The sequence below is a fragment of the Camelina sativa genome, chromosome 6, assembly GCF_030686135.1.
Source record: "Camelina sativa cultivar CO46 ecotype springtype chromosome 6, ASM3068613v1".
Lineage (NCBI taxonomy): Eukaryota > Viridiplantae > Streptophyta > Magnoliopsida > Brassicales > Brassicaceae > Camelina > Camelina sativa.
In genome coordinates this window covers 23,569,622-23,590,165 of record NC_141885.1, presented here as the reverse complement: position 1 = coordinate 23,590,165, position 20,544 = coordinate 23,569,622, and the positions used below count along the sequence as shown (strand labels likewise).

Sequence of the window (20,544 nt, the reverse complement as noted above, 5' to 3'; positions counted from 1 at the left end):
TTCAACTTTTTACCTCCACGCGCCACTGTCAGAAGATTTTTTTCCCCCCACTTGTGTGAAAAAGGGAAAAACGTCTGTGTCTCAGTCGGTAAACTTTTTTCTTCTTCTTTTCTTTAATCCCATAATAATATTTGCCGTCTCTGTGGTCTAATCGTGTACGTCGTCTGGTTTTAAAAGCCTCTCTCACTTTGGTCTTTTTTCGTTTTTCTCTCTTCCATTTTCTTCTCCAACTAGAAAAACAAATCCTGTGTGTGTGTGATGGAAGTTGCTTTAGAGTTTGGAATTGTCTTCCTTTTCAATATTATTTGGTGAGCATATTTTTTTTTTGTTTTTATATTATATAATAATTTATAATTCAACTCTCTTATCTTCTTAATAGTGTTTTGGGGTCAGCATTAATTTCCCCTGTTTGGTTTTGTATAGTGATGAACTGATGATGATGATAACTAATCATTCCAAGTTTTTGCTTATAACCCTTGTCTAAGTTTTTTTTCATTTTTCATTTCTTGAAGATTCTTGAGTTTGTTACAAGTTTTTACACGTTCTGATCCCAAATTGGAGTTTTTTTTTTAAAGTTTAGTATCAGATCTTGTAGATATTATAAATTGTGGGAATTTATGGAAAGGTTTAATTTTGAAATTGGTAGAGATGAACAAGGATGGTGAGATGGGAAGAAGTGATGTCAGGAGGAGATGAAAGAGAGGCAACGTTGGAGTGGTGAAGAAGATGCATTGTTACGTGCTTATGTTAGACAGTTCGGTCCGAGAGAATGGCATCTTGTCTCTGAGCGTATGAACAAACCTTTGAACCGTGACGCCAAGTCTTGTCTTGAACGATGGAAGAATTATCTTAAGCCAGGGATCAAGAAAGGTTCTTTGACTGAGGAGGAGCAGAGGCTTGTGATCCGTCTTCAGGAGAAACACGGCAACAAGTGGAAGAAGATTGCTGCGGAGGTTCCCGGGAGGACCGCCAAGCGGTTAGGGAAGTGGTGGGAAGTCTTTAAAGAGAAGCAACAGAGAGAAGAGAAAGAGAGTTACAAGAGAGTTGAGCCTATTGACGAGAGCAAGTACGATCGGATTCTTGAGAGTTTTGCTGAGAAGCTTGTGAAAGAGAGGTCTAACGTTGTTCCTTCTGCTGCTGCTGCCGCTGCTGCCACTGTGGTGATGGCTAATTCGAATGGAGGGTTTCTACATTCTGATCAGCAAGTTCAGCCTCCTAACCCTGTGATCCCTCCTTGGTTAGCTACTTCTAACAATGGGAACAATGTTGGCGTGAGACCTCCCTCGGTGACTTTAACATTATCGCCTTCCACCGTGGCTGCAGCCGCACCTCAACCGCCAATCCCGTGGCTGCAGCAGCAGCAGCCCGAGAGAGTAGACAGCGGTCCAGGGGGACTTGTGTTAGGGAATATGATGCCATCTTGTAGCGGGAGTAGCGAGGGTGTGTTCTTGTCAGAGCTTGTGGAGTGTTGTAGAGAGTTAGAGGAAGGGCATAGAGCTTGGGTGGAGCATAAGAAAGAGGCCGCATGGAGGCTAAGGCGGCTGGAGCTGCAGCTAGAGTCAGAGAAGTCGTGTAGACAAAGGGAGAAGATGGAGGAGATTGAGGCTAAGATGAAAGCTCTGAGGGAAGAGCAGAAGAGTGCAATGGAGAAGATCGAAGGAGAGTACAGAGAACAGCTCGTTGGTTTGAGGAGAGACGCTGAGGCCAAAGACCAGAAGCTGGCAGATCAATGGACCTCTAAACATATCAGACTCACCAAATTTCTTGAACAGCACATGGGTTGCAGATTAGACCGCCCCTGAACTGCCTCCTAAACTCTTTGTTGTAATGTAATGTAAGCTTTTTTTTTTCTTTCAGACTCTTTGATCAGACTATTATTGGGTTCTGTAACTCAGCTTTCTATTTGTTACTTAGCTTCTTCTTCCATTCACCTTTGTTCCTCTTTACCACTTCAGTTTGTTTATCTATGGCTTTGTTTTCTCAAGCTTAGTGTTGAATTCAGTCAGGTCCATCTTTTATAAATAAAACTGATATATAAGTTTTACATATGCAAATTAAATTAAGGTAATGTTAGAAGATAGAAAACAAATTGTTACATTAATAATAATTAAAGAGAAAAGAGGTGTAATACTTATTCACTCAAAAACACAGTTGCATTAGACTTTAACCATACTACAAACAGATTACCATAAATCCTTGAAAATGTATTTGGCATGAATTCAAAAACATAAAAGAACAAAACCAAAGAGCAGAATAACGGAAGATTAAAAACCCGGCTTGAGGACTGGTCGGAAAAACCCCGGCGGTGCTTCTTCTCTGAAAAATGATCAACATTGAACTCAGAAGCATTTCCTGTGAACAATCGATGGACCTGACTCGTCGTACTCTGCCTTTGCGATCCACATCTGCACAAGTTAAAATATAGTTTCAGTAGTGAACCGAGTTAGTATAGCAAGAGACAGGTGAGACTTTAGTATAGGACTAAGTGTACCTGCTGGAAGGTACTGAGGGAGGCCAAGATGGAGCCTCCAATCCAGACAGAGTATTTCCTCTCCGGAGGGGCGACGACTTTGATCTTCATGCTGCTTGGAGCCAAAGCAGTGATCTCTTTGCTCATTCTGTCGGCGATTCCCGGGAACATTGTGGTTCCACCACTGAGCACAATGTTACCGTACAAGTCCTTTCTGATGTCGACATCACACTTCATAATGGAGTTATAGGTGGTTTCATGGATACCAGCATTCTCCATACCAATCATAGATGGCTGGTAAAGAACCTCAGGGCAACGGAACCGCTCTGATCCGATGGTGATCACTTGCCCATCAGGTAGCTCGTAGTTCTTCTCAACAGCTGAGCTAGTTTTGGCGGTCTCGAGCTCCTGCTCGTAGTCAAGAGCAATGTAGCAAAGCTTCTCCTTTATGTCTCTGACAATTTCACGCTCTGCTGTGGTGGTGAAAGAGTAACCACGCTCGGTTAGGATCTTCATGAGCGCATCAGTGAGGTCACGACCAGCAAGATCAAGACGAAGGATCGCATGTGGAAGGGCATAACCCTCATAGATAGGAACAGTGTGGCTCACACCATCTCCAGAGTCAAGCACAATACCTACACACAATCAAAATCCGGAAAAGGCTTTTACATCATCTTGTTCTGCAAAATGTAAAAGCTTTTATCCCATAAGAGAACACGAAAGAGGGGTTCACTCACCAGTTGTACGGCCACTAGCGTAAAGAGAAAGAACAGCCTGAATAGCCACATACATAGCCGGGGCATTAAAAGTCTCAAACATAATCTGAGTCATCTTCTCACGATTAGCTTTCGGGTTAAGAGGTGCCTCAGTGAGTAGAATAGGATGCTCCTCAGGAGCAACACGTAGCTCATTGTAAAAAGTGTGATGCCAAATCTTCTCCATGTCATCCCAGTTGTTAACAATCCCATGCTCAATCGGGTACTTGAGAGTTAAAATACCACGCTTCGACTGAGCTTCGTCGCCAACATAAGCATCTTTTTGCCCCATCCCAACCATCACACCGGTGTGACGAGGACGACCCACAATACTAGGAAACACAGCTCGAGGTGCATCATCCCCAGCAAAACCAGCCTATACTTAAATACAAAAACAACATAATCTTAAAACCACAAAAATCAAAGGCTACATTGTTCATAATAGGATCAGTCATCAACAACGTGATCAAAACAGAGAGAAAGAACCAATCACACACACACACACACCTTAACCATTCCAGTTCCATTGTCGCAAACAAGAGGTTGAATGTCTTCACCGTCAGCCATTTTCTACCTTTCTGCAAACCAAAACACACATAAAGATCAAATTTTTAATCAGTACATTTCACCAATTCAGATATAGGAAAACAATACAAAAACCAATCCTTTTTTCTATATATTATAGATCCAGAATCAAGTACAATATTATAAAATTCAACCGGGAACAAATATATATATATATATATATATATAAAAAAAGGGATTTTTAATAAAATAGACAATTTGAAAAACATCAGTCGCGGTTGAGAGAATTGTTCGATTAAACAAATTAACAAATGGGTGAGATGAAACATACGATTGATTAAAATCGATAAGATGAAGTACAAGTGATGACAATAAAGACCACCAGATCCAATAAAACAACACTCAGAAATCAGAACGACGATATGCATTCAAAATCGATGATTGTAATAAATAAATAAAAAAAACCAACGTAATTGTGTTCGAAGATCACACAATCGGAAAGGGTCTCAAAAATTACCTGGAAAAAAAAAACAAAACTTTGTAGCGGCTGGAGGATGAAGAAGAGAGGAACAAAAACGAACAAACAAGAAAAAAAAAACAGATGAAGGGGGAGAAGAGGAGGAGGAAGGGAATGAATGAACGGGGAGAGTACAAAATTAAAAAGAGAAAAACGGGTCCAAAGGCTTCAACTTCGGCTCACCTTTTTTTCCGGCTCTAAATTTTTTCATTTCAAATCCCCCAAAAAATAAAATTATAAACTTTGGAATGACGTTTTTACCCTTTATAGTTTTATGCTTTTATACAAAGACGAGACCGGTTAGACTTGAGTTTTGGTTTCATAGTTAAACTACTAAGAGTATCTCCATCAAAACATCTTAAGTGAATATCTTACAAGTTGCTTAGCAAAAAAGCAGATTAATTATAATGGAAATAATCTGATTTTGCTAAGAATCGATTGTTAGCTTAGATGTTTTAGGATCATTAAGAATCATGGGTGTGTTGGTTTGTGATTGGTTGGAGTAAAATTTTTTTTTTTTTTCTTTTTCTTCTTTCCCGATTTTATTTTGCTCTCCTCTCTCTCTCCTTAATCGTTTCTCTGTCTCTCGTCTCTCGTCTCTTCGATATCAATATATCATAATGGAAAAGCTTGAGAGAAGATGTATAACACTGAGCAAAGCGTCTTTCACCGGCGATATCATCATCTCGATCGACTGTGGCACTATCGACGGTGGCGGTTCATCAATTGGAGAGGGTTTTTGCTTCACCAAATCGGAGATTGAAGTGGTCAATTCTCGAATTGTTTGGTTTAATCGTTTCTCTAGGTAATAATCTCTTTTACCTAATCTCTTTGATTTCATTAGTAGATCGATATGAATCATTAGCTTTATGGATTTTAATATAACTGGCCTCTTGAATTTATATCGACATGATACTGGATTCAGGGCTTTTCGTGGATAGTATATTGTAGGATTCACTAATTGTGACTTTTTTGGCAAACCACCTTTGAAATCGAATTAGAATTACCTACTGGAAATATCTGATTCTTACTTGTGTTTCTTGAATTCATCATAACTGAGAACTGATTGATCTGGTTTATCTCGAGTGGTGTTTTTGAACTCATGTTGCAAAGCTTGTCCTGGCTGTGAAGAAAAAAACACAAGTTGAGTCTAATGATGTTTGTTTCATGTAAATCGATTATGAAGAGCTTGTTGTTGTTTGTTTGACGCATGGATTTTGCATATGTCATAGTTTTGTTTTGAGCATTTGAGAGTTCATTATATCTCTCTCTCCCTGTCTATCTTTCTCATAGTCGTCTGAGACTGATTCTAGTTGTGTTCTCTTCTTTAGTTTGTATTTCATAGTCATTACGATGGCGCCATCAACAACCAACCAACCGTCAAACTTATCCAAAGAAATGATCAGATCAATCCAAGACAATTAACCATGAGTTTTTATTGTAATAATCTATATGTTTTGGCACTTGAATTTCAATATAACCGGCCTCTCTTCTATTTCTCAAATTTTTAAGAAAGATATTTTTAAAAACCTCAAATTTAACAACTTTCAATGAACCTATGAAATATTAAAGTTTTTTATGAAATTCTTAATTTCACTTTTTTCAAAATTAAAAATAAAATCTGTATTAAGATACTTTACTTAAGATGCTTTGATGGAGATAGTCTAAGGACTATTCGTTCATCATTATCAATACTTAATAGACGGTTCACACACTTGACAATGCATTTTCACTATATCCAAACAAATGGTTTGAAAGCTCATACTGATGACACTTTTTAATGCTTCATATCATGCACGTCTTAGCCTATATGTTTTTTTTTTTTTTTTTTTCTTTTTGGTACCATTCACGCGTGTTTTTAAAGTTCTTAAGTGGAAATCAATATCATGAATTTCTCCAATGTCTATTTGAAAAAGAAAATTAGACAAAGAAAAACGAACAGGGAAGAAAATTTACTTACATTCAAATATATTCTTCTTCTCAAATTTTACTCTTGGATATTCCTATTTTGTCTTGTATTTCAATAATTATAGTTTTGGTTACCATTAATATATTAATGATTTTTTATAATAAAATATAAAAATATTTATGAAAATTAATAATAGTTACCTTAGGTAACTTACCTATACTGTTTAAGAGTCAACTTCATATGTATATAAGGGCCGTGTATTCAAAAGATGATTTTGGAAGATTTTGGACTTTGTTTAAAAATCACATGTTATTCAATTTAAATTTTTAAAATCTCCTGTTATTGAAAATGAGATTTTTATAAAATTAATTAAAATCTCTTGTTATTCAAACAACAGTTTTTAAAAATCATATGAAATCAACTGTTATTGAAAACATAACTTTATATTTCTTTAAAACCCCATAACAATGATTTAGGGAGATTTTTGGATATTTTTTACACTAGAAATCCAACTTATAAAATCACACCTCTAGGGATGATATTTGAAATATTTGTTTTACAAAAAAAAAATATTCACATGTAGAACTTGTAACATTCAAGAGAACTTGTAACATTCAAGAGACACTTTTTACTATTTTTATTTTACATACATGAATGTATCTAGAGTATATATCGTTAATATGGTCGAAAACAAAGTCGTTACAATTCATATTCTTTAAACTTAACAAAAAAAAAACTGTCATTTAATATATATTACATATCTTTTTCTTGTCCAAATGTTTTGCAAAATCATCAGAAGATATTATTCCTATTTAGATTTATCTTACATAACATATTTATATTACTTTGTCCTGAAAAAATTAAAAAAATAATTTAACTAAACAGGACTCATATACTGTATCTGAATTCTGAAGTTATAAATTCTCTAAAAAATAAGAGTTAGGTCTCCTTAAAAAAATACACACAAGTTATTAGCAAAAAGATTATATGGTAATCTAATATAATAAAGTAGGCTTACACCCTCTAAAGAAGCTCTATCTATCTGCCATGTGGCACCTCTGAATCTTTTTTTTCTTTCATGTTTAAGCTAATTATTAATAGGCTGTAAATAGTTAATGAGCCACAAAAATATCTCGACTTCCGAAAGCAAAACCGGCGGAATCTCACAGTTTCGTCTTCTCCTCTTTCTCGCCTCTCACTCTTCTCCACCCTCCCCTCTTATCTGTTCAATTACAGCTAGAAACCCTAATTAATCTCACCACTGTTTTCATGGTGTTCCATTGACCACAACATAGATCTTAAATTAATATTTCGTCTATAAAAAGATTACGTTAACGTCGTTAAAAAAATGTAACAATGTGATGTGGGAAATTGGCAACGAAAAACTATTTTTTATCACCTATAAAATAGTTTAAGTATTTTTTGGCAACGAAAAAAGTTCGTGTTTTTTTTGGCAATTATTAAATAAGTCATGTATTTTTTTGGCATTTTTTTTAAACTTTATAATTTAAAAATATGAGAAACACACTCTTCTATTTTTGATTATTATCATCTAATTTTAAAATATATAATTTATTTTCACATTTAATTTGTTTGTGACATGTGACATATTGTCAGGTAATTTTCTTTTAAATTTATTTTGTGGTCTCTTTTCAATATTTTCTTACCTAATTATTTTATATATTTTATATTATATAATATTTTATAATTTCAGTTACTCTCTCCTTAATGGTCTATTTGGTGTTCATTTTCTTAAACATATAATATTTATTTTTAATTAAACCTACAATACAACATATTTAATCATATACATTAAATCATGCTTTAAATATACACTTTAGTATTAAATTGTAACAGAAATTACATAAATGGTGAATTGACTATTTGTTTTCTCCATTCACTTTCCGTTAAGTACCCTAACAATTATAATTATAACTCCTCTAATTTAATTTTTGAGAAATGTAAATTCCATCACTTCTTATCCTATAATTAATCATTCTCACATCCTCCTCCATCATATCTCAAATCCTAATTTTTTTTTGTTTTAAATATTCTTGCATTAGTTGAAAACTCAATGAAGATTATATTTTTATATTATATAATATTTTCTAATTTCAGTTACTCTCTCCTTACTGGTCTATTTGGTATTTATTTTCTTAAACATATAATATTTATTTTTAGTTAAACCTAAAATACAACATATTTAATCATATACATTAATTTATACTTTAAATATACACTTTAGTACTAAATTATAACTGAAATTACATAAATTGTTAATTGACTATTTGTTTTCTCCATTCACTTTCAGTTAAATACCCTAGCAATTATAATTATAACTCCTCTAATTTAATTTTTGAGAAATGTAACAATACCCCATCACTTCTTATCCTATAAATAATCATTCTCACATCCTCCTCCATCATATCTTAAATCCTAAATATTTTCTTCGTTTTTTTGTTTCTAATGTTCTTGCATTGGTTGAAAACTCAATGAAAATAATATTGTAAGAGTTTAATAATATATTTTACTTTGTTCTCCATTTTATTTCTTCTTCTTTTTATGTACTTATTTCTTTACTTTAGATGTTAGATTATTTCTTATATATTCATATATATTTATTTGATTCTTAAAAATATGTAATGTTCTAACTTCTAAGGAAAGAAGTTTTTGTAATATAATTGTGAAATATCAAATCAATTTTTCTTAACTCTCTCTTACCTCTAACAAAATTGTAATACATTTTTAAGAATACTTATCATTATATTTAGTTTCTGATTAAACATATAATTACATAAAGATCATTAAGCTATATTTATTTAATTCAAATATGTACTTCAAAAGGATTTCTCTATATAAAAACAATATAATATTCTATTTCCTATCTACTTTTTACTACAAAAATGAAACAATTATAACTAAATCTAGCAATATAAATTAAAATGAGGGCAATATAAAAAAAGAGACTTAAAAAAGTAAAATTAATTTTTGGGAATTGTACTTTAAAGTTTTGTTTGCACTTCATATGATTTTATAGAGAATAATTTTGTTTCTCTCATTTAGTACTTTAGGTTATGTGTTAGCATATATGAACAACTTAAATTAATATTTGAATATCATAGTTAATTTTCATTTTATCATTTTTTTAACATCAAATCCTTAGAAAAACTAATGAAAATTATTATCAAAGTTAAATAATAATAAAAAAATCAAGAGATATGTATGTGTGATTATATTTAAATTAGTTATATATTATAAATTTGTATAATTTTTTTTTAAATGTAAATTTCTTAAAGACATTTAGATTTAGATTTTTTTTGCTTTTTGTCATTATTAAATAAAATTAAATTAATTAACATAATTTATTATATATATAACAATCCGCGTATGCGCGGGATATAACCTAGTAATTAATAAATTTAAGTTAGATACGAAACGAAATTAAAGTCTTTAACGGCAACAAATATTTTTTTTTCAGGAGGAAACAAAAAAGCGCACATGGAAACGTAAAGGCAGACGTCAATTTTGGTGCTTAACTTGCGAGGAGCAGAAAGGCATCGTGCCATCATTTTATTACTTTATTCGACGATATGATAAATATATATTATCGTAACGGTATAATAACGTATAAGGTCTTCCCTTCTGAACGAGTTAGAGGGTCTTGGGTTACGTTATGTATGCCTCTTTAGACTCTTTCTTACCACAACCAACAATACCACAATAAACTCGCTCCAATCTCCGACTCCAAACAAACCTGAAAAAAAGAAATAACAAAAAAAAAAAAAAGAAGCTGACAATTTTCTTGATTAGTATTCTATACCACGTTGGATCTATCTACATCGATCAATCATTATTTCTCGTCTCTCATTCTCTCCCTCTCTCTTTCTCTCTCTCTCAATAGAACAAGAGTTTTGTGTTCTTGTTTTTGTGCCATTTCTCGAGTATGTCGGATACGAGCTTGAGAAGGGAAGATGTAACGTTAGGTAGTGTTACAGAGACGAGAGAAGATGAATGTTCGGACAAGAAATCTGTGTTAAACATTTGTCGGAAAAGGAAGAGATCAGATGATGGAGAAGAAGAAGAGGTTGTGGAGGAAGATAATGACGGATTCAAAACACCGACTCGTCCGGAGAATAGAATCCCTAAGGTCAGAGAATGTCCACCGGCGCCGAGGAAACGGGAGTATTCATCGGAGATGCTTAGAGCTAAAACGATGTATTGCCGGAGACGGTTGAGTTTCGCGCCAGAAGATGACGTGACCTCGTTTATAACAGATTTGCAGTGGAGGACGACGACAATGACGATCAAGAAATAATTAAGATTAAGGAGAGAGATATTGTTTTAACTTTTTAGTTTTTTATGATTTTATTTTTTCATGATCCATATCTTTAGGTCACGTTTGGAAAATATCTGAACGTTTTTTTCCTCCCGCAAATAGACAAAAGAAAAATACTTGATTATTATTTGGTATTTTTGTTTTTAAGAGTTCCAGATCATATAGTGATTTTCGTTTCAAGATGATTATTATTTGTCCATTGTTAGGTTTTTCCTTCTTTTGATATGGATGATTTTCTTGTGTTGTGTTTTACTTTTGTGATGGTAAAAAGTTTACAACGAGCGTCTAGCTAATTGCGTATATGTTGACGAAACTGAAATATGTTTCTTCGTGATCTTGTGTATCAAACTCGAATTAATTACTCTTGTGAGTACATGAGGGTTCAACATTAGTGAAAGTGTAAATTCAGTTCGTATCCGTCAAGTCGTCAACCAGTAGTACTGGTTCAGCACTAGCCTTGTGAATCGGGTAACCTATTGTTGACAATTGTATAATGTACATTTGTTTACTAATATTCACTCTCACAATGAACGAAGATGACATCGTAAAGTTAAAGGGTTAGCAAAAGAGTGTGAGAGAGAGAAAGAATAAAAGTGAAAAAAGGGAGAGAAACATGAAGAAGAAGACAGGACAAGAAAAGAGATTGGATATAGAATTTTATAAACGCTTTAGGGGTCGAGGCCTTATTTAAGTTCCTTCGACTTCTAAAGTTGGAACATCCAACGCTATTTACTAATAAAGGCTACACGGAAACTCGTTAAGCTTCTTCCTTTTTCTTATGGATCTTCAAAATCTTTATTTTTTTTCTCAATATTTTTTTATTTCTTTCTTTTGTTGCCGTTATGTTCGTTTCGTCTATGTTACTCTCTTTCTTTTTTTTTTTTTTTATGTGGCTTTCGGTTTTGTTGACCTGTCTCCTAATTTGTTAATTAATTGACCATTAATTTTTAATCTGATTGCAGCTTGAATGAAGCGTTATGGTATCTTACTGAACAACGACAAAAAAAAAAGAAGATGTGAAAAAGAGATTTCAATTAAATTTCATAGACTCTTAATTTCACACGAAAATGTAATTATCTTATTCCCTTTGAACAGTTTTCCATCACATTTTATATCGAAATCTAGATTAATCATGAGATCGAGTATTTTCCGCAGCTCTTCTTATAAAATATAACAATAGTATTGATTATTGAACGGAAATGGAACCATAAGTCCATAACTATCTGAATCTGAATCTAGCCACCTATCATTCTTGCTTCATTATGTTTTTAGTTTACACTTATGTTAATTAATTTATTTGTAATCATAAATATACACGATATATATATATATATATATATCGTATGGCAAATGTACTCACGAAATAACCTTTATTTGTCATCCAAACAAATAATGCATACATATGAGAAGCAAATGCATATCCATACGACCATACAAACAAACTTGCAAAGTTTGTGAAACAAATAAGATGAAGATATCGTTGTGAATAGTGAAAACTGACTATAACAATGGAACAATGATCTTATTTCCATTTAAGTTTTCAATGTGGATGTGTAGACGTTGATGATCATCCATGATTATTCACACAAAAGAGATGCTTGGTAATGATGATGATGATAAAGTCTATTTGCATAGCATTAGCTGTGATGTCTTGATGGGATTCTTACGTTGGATGCTGCTGCAATTGAAAATTCAAAATCAAAACCAAAGCTTCAGTTGATATAATTATTACTTATTAGACCTGAATTTTTATCACTAAGTTTTACAAATAGACGTGTTCACATATAAAAACGGACGTCTACATTGCGCGAACAACACAACTATGAGTGTTGGGCCTGTGATAAATATAAATAGGTTCTACTAATATTAAGTTTGAATAGGCTCAATCTAAAAAGCCCATTTGATAGCAAAATAGGCCCAATTAGTTGAAAACTTAGGGTTTCCCATTTGTCGCAGTATATATAAAACTGCTTTCTTTTTCTCCAAAGTTTCGTTGTTTTGCAGCGGCTGCTTCTCCTCCATTGCAGGTTTGGGACTCTGATTCAAACTCTCTCTTCTTCTTCGTTATCATTGTTTTAAGATTTTCATATTCGGTTTCTGAATCTAGTCTCTCTGAGTTTATTGCAGGTAAAAGATGACAACTCCAGCAGTGAAGACCGGTTTGTTCGTTGGATTGAACAAAGGACATGTCGTCACCAGACGTGAGCTAGCTCCCCGTCCCAATTCTCGCAAAGGGGTATCAATCTAACTCCTCGTCTGATTACAAAGTTCATTGCTTTTTAGATATTGCTTTTGTGGGTCTATTGTTTTAGCTGGATGTGTTGTATCAACCGTGATAAGCTTAGAGATGGGTCACATGTTGTTTAATGATCTGTAGTATACATAGTTTTACTGGAAATGTTGAGTTTTGAGCTGAGAAATGATGTTGTTTTGAGCAATGGCGACACTGTTAGTTAGTTTCTGGTTCTCTAGTTTCACATTTTACTCTCTCTGGGATTCATTTCTTAAGTGTTTTGTTCTGATTACAAAGTTCATTGCTTTGCTTTCGTGGGTCTATGGTTTTAGCTCGATTTGTGGTATTTACAGAGGTAGGCTTAGACATGGGTCACATAGTGTTTACTTTTGATTCGATTCTTTAGTTTTTAACCGGAAATGTTGAGTTTTGAGCTGAGAAATGGTGTGTTGTTTTGAGCAATGAGGACACTGTTAGTTAGTTTTTGGTTTTCTAGTTTCACAAGATTTTCATTTTACTTTCTCTGGTTTTCATTTCTCAATAGATTTGTGTTGATGTTTGTTTTTTTGTTTGGATTTGTTGTGTTTGTTATAGAAAACGAGCAAGAGGACATTATTCATCAGATCACTGATCAGGGAAGTAGCTGGATTTGCTCCTTATGAGAAGAGAATCACTGAGCTTCTTAAGGTTGGCAAAGACAAGCGTGCTCTTAAGGTTGCTAAGAGGAAGTTGGGTACCCACAAGAGAGCCAAGCGAAAGAGAGAGGAGATGTCTGGTGTTCTCCGTAAGCTGAGGTATGTATAAGAATCCCATGTATTTTGATATCCCTAGAGTTTCATTTTCACATAGCTCAATTCATTTCGCAAGATTGTTCATCAATTTGCACACATTGTCTTTTGTATTGCTTCTCTTTATGAAACAGAGTGTTGAATCATATTCTAGCAATTGAATCAAACTGACTTTTGTTTGTCTGAATACTCGCAGGTCTGGTGGTGGTGGTGTTACCGAGAAGAAGAAGTAAACTTCTTAGGCTTCTGTGTTATGGGATATTTGTTTCTTTTGGAACTCAAGTTTTGGCTTCTGTATGCCCAAAAAGCGTTCATGTGTTGTGCTTTGTTAGGGATGTGGATTAATCTTGTTTCACTCTGTTCCGTTTTTATGTTGAAGCTTATTAAACTTACTATTACTTTTATGCTATTGCTCTGTTTTACCAATGCAATCTCAATAAACCGTATAGTCTACACTCCACAATAACATTAACAACCAAGAATATTTCTTTTGTTACAACGAACTATAAAAATAACTTATTTGGGCGTCTATTGAATTTGCCATAAAAAAGGAGCTAACCAAACTTTTTACTGAACAATACAAATGTCAGGATGCGCCTTAGTTATCTCAAGGCCTTGTTCTAGTGTAGACAATCGTAAGTATGTAAGTAATGCGTACGCGAGGTCTCATGATTTAGATTTTAGACAACAATGTATATGATACGTAATGAGTCGGCGAACTGTAAGTCTCCCAAAATCGTATTTTTGTTGTTTTCCTTAGGATATTTTGGATAGCAACCTTGTTGAAGTTGCAAAAATATGTATCTCTAGGAGTTTTGCTATATCTTTCGTAATTTCATATGGCTTCTGATGATGTATCGATTTTTTTTTTTTTACAAGGTGCTATTAAATTCTAATTCTTGTAGACTACGATCCGTGTGCATGTGTCCTTATCCCACTCAATCATATGAAAAAAACTAACATCTCATATGTTTTAAGGAACAAAATCCTCATCAACTTCCTTCGCTTTGGGAAATCCGTTGGAAACTTCCAATAGTCATTGCTAGCTTTTTGAGGTGGTTAGCTAGGAGTTTGCAGAAGCTGTTGTCCGTTGAGAGCTTCTGAAATCGTTAGGTGAGTTTCACAATTTACTGAGAGTAGTTTTCGAAATTGTTAGGAACTTTCAGAAGTGGTTCGAAATTTATGAAAACATCGTTTTAGATTCCATCCATTTATCAGCACACATGTTGCAACCTTTTGTTAGCGTTCTGTCTTCGGGTTTAATTCACTATACACATCCGACAAATAATATATATATAAAAAGGTTATAAAGTTGTAAACGGGTATAAACTCGGATTTACATGGTCCAACGTTACATTAATATATATATATATATATTATGCATACACGGTTATATAAGTATAGATGTACGCTTGTGTACTTTTCATAAAGTGTATAGCTAATAAGGAATCTCTGGTCTTAAAATGAAGAACGTGTGTGGTTGATGACAACATGAGGAAGAAACGTGACAAGGCAATACTACTAAAAGATTATAATCCCTTCACTACTTTATCCACATGTATGATCCTTATAATTATATCGATCAATTTCCAAAGCCTAAAAGATGATAGAGACTCTAGATCCTTTTGTATTTTATTTATGCACATATCTTAAGTATTTTTCGATTTATATGTGATCATATGTGATGCAACTTGGATTGACGCAAATATTTAAGAGAATTGATTGATACTTTCAAGCTGATACCAAATAATATGATCGATTACAATTTGGCTTAAATGTGAACTTATAACTGATCAGGTCATATGATCAAAACCGGTGGTAGAGAATGAGCTAGTTTAATGTAATTTAAAATCTTTTGGTTCCCAAAATTGAAAAGGCCCATAGTTTTTTTTGTTACGTACAAAAAGAAAAGTCCATGTTCCAATTTAAATTATACAATATCTACTGGAAACTTGTGGCATTTCCATATTACAGATGCTATTTTCCAAGCTGCCATAATACCCTTATCTACAAATTAAAGCATAAAATATATTTATCTCCATTACAAAGCGCGGCAACCACCAACTAAAAAATGAAGTTTTGATATTTTGTTACTTGCAAATGCAGCATGGAAAAGTTGTTTTTTTTTCTTAGATTCGGGAAAATAGAAACTGTCGAATCTCAAATTTCATGGTTATGATCTCCATGGGTACCATTTACACCCCTTGATATAGCAAGTTTAGTGCCACAAAAGATTTTTTTTTTTGTGAGATACTCTATTCAGTTCTAGTGGATGATTGTGTACAGACCAGATTAAGGTTAACCATAAAACAATAGAAACTCTATTATTTTTTTAAACGTTCAACATGGTCTGGCCGGTCTTAGCGGGACCAGTCCTGTACAAGTTGGTCTATACTGGCCAGTGGGTTGTATAGACTCTAGACCAGCGACGCCTGACCGATTAATTTATTATTTCGGCCAAAATCAACGCCATATTGTAGTGTACCATACTACCATTAAGTTATGCGGTCAATTATATTGGCCAAAATCTTCGCTTTTGTACCACATATTATTACCCTATCTAGTATCGAACATGATAAGACCCTATAAGTCTTAAGATTACAAAGAACAGTTATAAAATTTGTACGTTAACCAGCAAGAAATTTTTAACATGCTTATATATAAAATTTGTATCTTTACCATCTAGAAATTCCGACATATATATGCTCAAAAGTATTTGTTGTATATATAAGTATGTGGAAAGAAATAGAAGAAATTATAAATTTTCTTTATTTGTAGTCCCACGGAAGTATGTGAAAAAACACATGCTGTAAAAGTGAAAGCTGCTGTAGAAGTAGTACAAAAATATGCTGGTCGTCGTCTATATATGCCTAGACCTTCGTATGGATGTGCCTGTACATAATTGTATATATTCATGCACGGAAATACATACATGATCAGGAGACAAGATTTTAACTTGGATTTCTGAGCCCTGCGATGCGTATGTTGGGGCTCATTCATATACAGAAGCCTATCTTGATTTATTATGCCTAGCTATTATCACTTCAAATCATCAACTGACGAGTAGCTGATGAAAAGAAACAAAACTATATATCAATGTGTATAGTACTAATTTATTCTTTCATGAACAGATTTTTATCTTTTATTCACTTGCTTGTAGTAAAATTAAGTTTGAATCTACATTCGAGTGATATGATCAAATTCAAGTAACCAGTGTATCGATATTTCTGATCGGCACTTCAGACTACAAATGAACCGTTACAATTTAAAATGTAAATTACGACATGAGTACGGTAATTTGAGTTTTATACTAAATTGAAATAGTCGAAATTTAAAGGATTTGTCGTACAATGTCGATGATTATGTTTGGTAAGTAACTTATTATTAAAACTTAATATAGCTAAATTATGGGAGATCGGGCAGGTTTTTATTATGTGGCCTAGCTTTATAGGTTTGAATGTGCTTTATTCCATATTGGTGAGCAGCCTTGGTACTTGCAAAAGCAGAACACAATCATCTAATTTAGATTCCTTTCTTTCACTGTGAACCAATCCCTCCTTTTTTTAGGACCCAAACATATTATGTGTATATAATACATATCTTTCTGTCTATTCGTTTTTGAATTATCCTTTTCGAGAAGGATGATGAAGGACGTTCCTCAAAGGACTATAACATCAATAGTTAATATAGTACTAGTATTCACTTTTGTTTTTTTTTTCAGTTTCAATTTTGTAGTAATCCATAAATTTCCAAACCCTTTTGCGCATGCAATTACAACCAGAAACAAAAATGTAATCAGTAAGTGGAACATTGGAATAAGGGAAGAAACTCTAATAATAATGACCAAATCAGTAGAGAGACTTGAGATGATGAGTCCCCAAGCCTTGAGAGTGAAAATGGATGACGTGGCTCACACAAACTGACAAAAAAGTAATTTTGTCGCCTAGTGAGTTGTGTACAAAACACGCGTACCAAGGCGCGTCAAACTGACAAACGTAAGATTAAAATTCTTGTCCCGACATTGATTCTCTGTTTCTGTCCTTCTTAATGTTTCATAGTCACATGTAAGAAAAATCCGGCCGTCATCTTACGATTATATTATCGCCTACGTATTTAAAATGTGATTGACAAAAAAAAAAAAAGTTATTCGCTAACTGCTTTCAACACGTAATTTAAGTTAGAACATCTTCAAATCCACTAAAAGTGTATCTTTATAAATACAAAAATATTACAGTATATGAAAAACACACAAATAAAATATGATTTGATTGTTTTCACACAACTACATCTCGATCATAATATTGTTTAATTTGTCCTTGAAATCAACCTACTTATTCGCAAGAAACTGCTTTTGACATAGAAAATAAAAAAAATGCTGGAATGACTAAACCTAAGATTCCTTGCTTTTAATTTGGTTTCGTCAATTCAACCCAACCCCAACGATCAGTTGCTCTTTTTCGTCTCTATTCACATATCTTTTGTTCCTCCATTATATTCAAAGCTTTAATCACGAATTTTTTTTTGAAAAAATCCTTGTAAACAATGCATTTTTGGGTAAAGTGTATCTTTGCATTAGACCCGAAAAAAAAACATGTTGAAACTGATAAAAAAAATATTAAGTAATTGAAAGTAATTCTTAAAAGAGTCATTTTTCTACAATTGAAAAAGTACATATATGATCTCTAATTCTCTACGATTCAGCCAATATATATCAGATCATCAGATTTAGATTCTTGGCTTTTGGGAATTGTGACTGCCGCCCGAGGTAGAGATTTGAAGAAAAAAAGTTCTATGAGACTATTTATACCTCTACTAAGATGATAAGAGGAGCTGCATATGTACAAAGAGTAATGGTGAGAGCTTGCAGAATCAAATATAGTTAACTACCATTTTGTGATGTTTATGGAGAGGTTAAGCGCTCTATACTGATATAAAAGCTAAGTTGCAAAAAAGAAGTCAATCAGTTTGAAGCTAGATTTTTTTTTGTCAACAACTATGAACTACTCAAATATTAACGAGCCAGTTAGGCAGTTTCAAACTAGATTATAAATTTAAAACAACATAAATTTTACTAGACACTACAAAATTAAGTACTAGCAATTAACTAATTATTAACATCAAGCACTCCTCAGATAAAATAATATTAACGGTATAAGACAAAACTAGTGAAAAATTAAATGAACTTGTCGGAATTTCAATAACTAAGATCGAGAGATAAATCTCTCTAATACATTCATAGTAGTGAAACTCGAAAGATAACAAAGGAACAGTCTCAAAAACATCCAATAGCTTAACAACATTAGATAGAGAACACCGGAAAGTTGTAAACAGCATTAACTAAACAAAAACGCAAATTAAAATAAGACAAAACTAACCTAATAACTAGTAACTAGGTTTTCTTTTTTTGCACCAAAGTATACCCTCAGGTTTCCTCTTTTTTTGTGTGTGTGTGTGGTTGAACTCAACGAGAAGAGCCGAAAGCGGAAAGATCAGTCCAGGAAGAGCAATTACCATTGACATTAACCCATTTGTAAGGATTATCTTCAACTTTAACCGAAGAAAATTGCGATGCCAAAGCAGAAGAGATCGAGGCTGAGGTTATCCTCGGCGACTCAAAAGGGTAAAACCCATTTGAGGATGGATTAGGATTAGAGGAATCGTCCAAGTTTCCACCTCCCAAACTCGGCTGCTGATGATGAGACGTCGATCTCCACTCATCAACACAGCTCATAAGCGAGCCACCAGATGTTCCCATATGGATTGACCTCAAGTCTTGACTCAATCCTCCATAGTTCAACAAGCTCATGTTGTTGTCTGTTTTTGTATTATTAGTGAGATCTCCGAGATGATTATAAGTAGGATTCATTAGCCTACCCGGAGACAAAATCTGGCTTAAGATACTCTCTTGGTTTCCTCCATAGTGAGAAGAGAGAATCGAGCTGATGGTGGATGCATTCCCGGAGGAGAAGCTGTTGTTGTTGCTAGTAGCGGTGCTGTTATTGTTGTTGTTGCTGCTGCTTTTAGAACGCCTGTTTCTTCGGCAGCCACCGCCTACGGGGACGTTGCGGAGAGCACCGCCACGTGTCCAGTATCTCCGGCAGGTCTTGCAGAAGTGGCGTGGCTGAGTGAGGCTGTAGTTGTTGAAGTAGCAGAACTTGGTGTTGGTGGATTCGCATCTTGGACATTTCAGTGCCGCTTCGGGTAAGGCTACGTTTGCTTGTCTTGCTCTATCCACCATCGATCCGGCTCGGATTGAGCCGCAGCCTCCTCCCCCGCTCCCATTAGACTGCGGCTGCTGTTGTTGCTGCTGCATCTGAGGACGAAAAACATGACCTCCCGTTGCTGAGGCTCCTGCACCGTCCTGATTGTAATTGCTCGGAGGAGCCTAAAGTTACAAAATAAAAAGGATGAGGAATTATTGAAATTGAACAAGAATATTCAAGAACATGCTAAGCAAGAAGAACTTTTCTGTCTTTTCTTTTTCTTGCTTTAAATTAATATCAGTACTTTCTTTGAGTTTGATTCCAAACTCAAATCATGCCAATTGCAAAGCAAGAAGAATTTTTTTGTGTAGCTTTGAATTAAGATTTCTATTTTTGGTTTTGATTCCAGATTTAGAACATGTAATTGCTAAGCAATAAGTTTTTTAATGTGTCCTATATGAGAAGTGTATATATGGAATAGTAAATCACTTACTTGTTGCCAGTTGGATGAATCAAGATAAGCTTGGATGGAGGAGAAAACCATTGTTATTCTCTTTGTTTTTCTCTTTTGATTTTATTCTTCAAAATTCTTAAAGTAAGGTTTTTTTTTTCTTTTTTCTTTTTTCCTCTTCTCTTTTCCGTGGTGGGTGATGGATTAGAAATAGAATAGAGGAATCAGATCAAAGAGAAAACAAAGCCGAGAGAGAATGAGAATGAAGGGAGAAAGAGAGAGAAAGGAATGTTGAGTGTGAGAATGAAGATGGCTAAAATTTAAAGTGGGTGAACCTTTATATATATCTATGTCAAT

The 20,544-nt window shown here is 33.9% G+C and overlaps 4 protein-coding genes, 1 long non-coding RNA gene and 1 pseudogene across 6 annotated transcripts; 4 read left to right on the top strand and 2 right to left on the bottom strand.

Annotated features, from left to right (window-relative positions):
- The first annotated feature begins 87 nt into the window (after window positions 1–87).
- LOC104792552 (transcription factor AS1 pseudogene) lies at window positions 88–1,984 on the top strand (annotated as a pseudogene). The gene is made up of 2 exons (XR_015559818.1): window positions 88–308; window positions 647–1,984. The product of XR_015559818.1 is annotated as a transcription factor AS1 pseudogene (transcript).
- A 123-nt stretch (window positions 1,985–2,107) lies between these two features.
- LOC104792551 (actin-1) lies at window positions 2,108–4,565 on the bottom strand. The gene is made up of 5 exons (XM_010518732.3): window positions 4,268–4,565; window positions 3,733–3,803; window positions 3,208–3,601; window positions 2,492–3,105; window positions 2,108–2,405 (listed from the first exon to the last, which is right to left on the bottom strand). Exons 2-5 carry the CDS (start codon window positions 3,790–3,792, stop codon window positions 2,340–2,342), a joined length of 1,134 nt encoding a protein of 377 aa, XP_010517034.1. The 5' UTR covers window positions 3,793–3,803; window positions 4,268–4,565; the 3' UTR covers window positions 2,108–2,339.
- A 23-nt stretch (window positions 4,566–4,588) lies between these two features.
- On the top strand, window positions 4,589–5,760 carry LOC147942941 (uncharacterized). The gene is made up of 2 exons (XR_015559819.1): window positions 4,589–5,072; window positions 5,599–5,760. It is a non-coding gene; the product is annotated as an uncharacterized LOC147942941 (long non-coding RNA).
- Window positions 5,761–9,826: 4,066 nt separating this feature from the next.
- LOC104792550 (cyclin-dependent protein kinase inhibitor SMR12-like) lies at window positions 9,827–10,711 on the top strand. The gene has a single exon (XM_010518730.3). The coding sequence runs from the start codon at window positions 10,120–10,122 to the stop codon at window positions 10,489–10,491; it is 372 nt and encodes a 123-aa protein (XP_010517032.1). The 5' UTR covers window positions 9,827–10,119; the 3' UTR covers window positions 10,492–10,711.
- Window positions 10,712–12,454: 1,743 nt separating this feature from the next.
- On the top strand, window positions 12,455–13,959 carry LOC104792549 (large ribosomal subunit protein eL36y). Its single transcript, XM_010518729.3, has 4 exons — window positions 12,455–12,539; window positions 12,640–12,748; window positions 13,340–13,539; window positions 13,730–13,959. Exons 2-4 carry the CDS (start codon window positions 12,647–12,649, stop codon window positions 13,764–13,766), a joined length of 339 nt encoding a protein of 112 aa, XP_010517031.2. The 5' UTR covers window positions 12,455–12,539; window positions 12,640–12,646; the 3' UTR covers window positions 13,767–13,959.
- Window positions 13,960–18,699: 4,740 nt separating this feature from the next.
- On the bottom strand, window positions 18,700–20,518 carry LOC104792548 (dof zinc finger protein DOF2.4). Its single transcript, XM_010518728.2, has 2 exons — window positions 20,230–20,518; window positions 18,700–19,918 (listed from the first exon to the last, which is right to left on the bottom strand). The coding sequence occupies exons 1-2, from the start codon at window positions 20,278–20,280 to the stop codon at window positions 18,995–18,997; spliced, it is 975 nt and encodes a 324-aa protein (XP_010517030.1). The 5' UTR covers window positions 20,281–20,518; the 3' UTR covers window positions 18,700–18,994.
- Window positions 20,519–20,544: the final 26 nt, after the last annotated feature.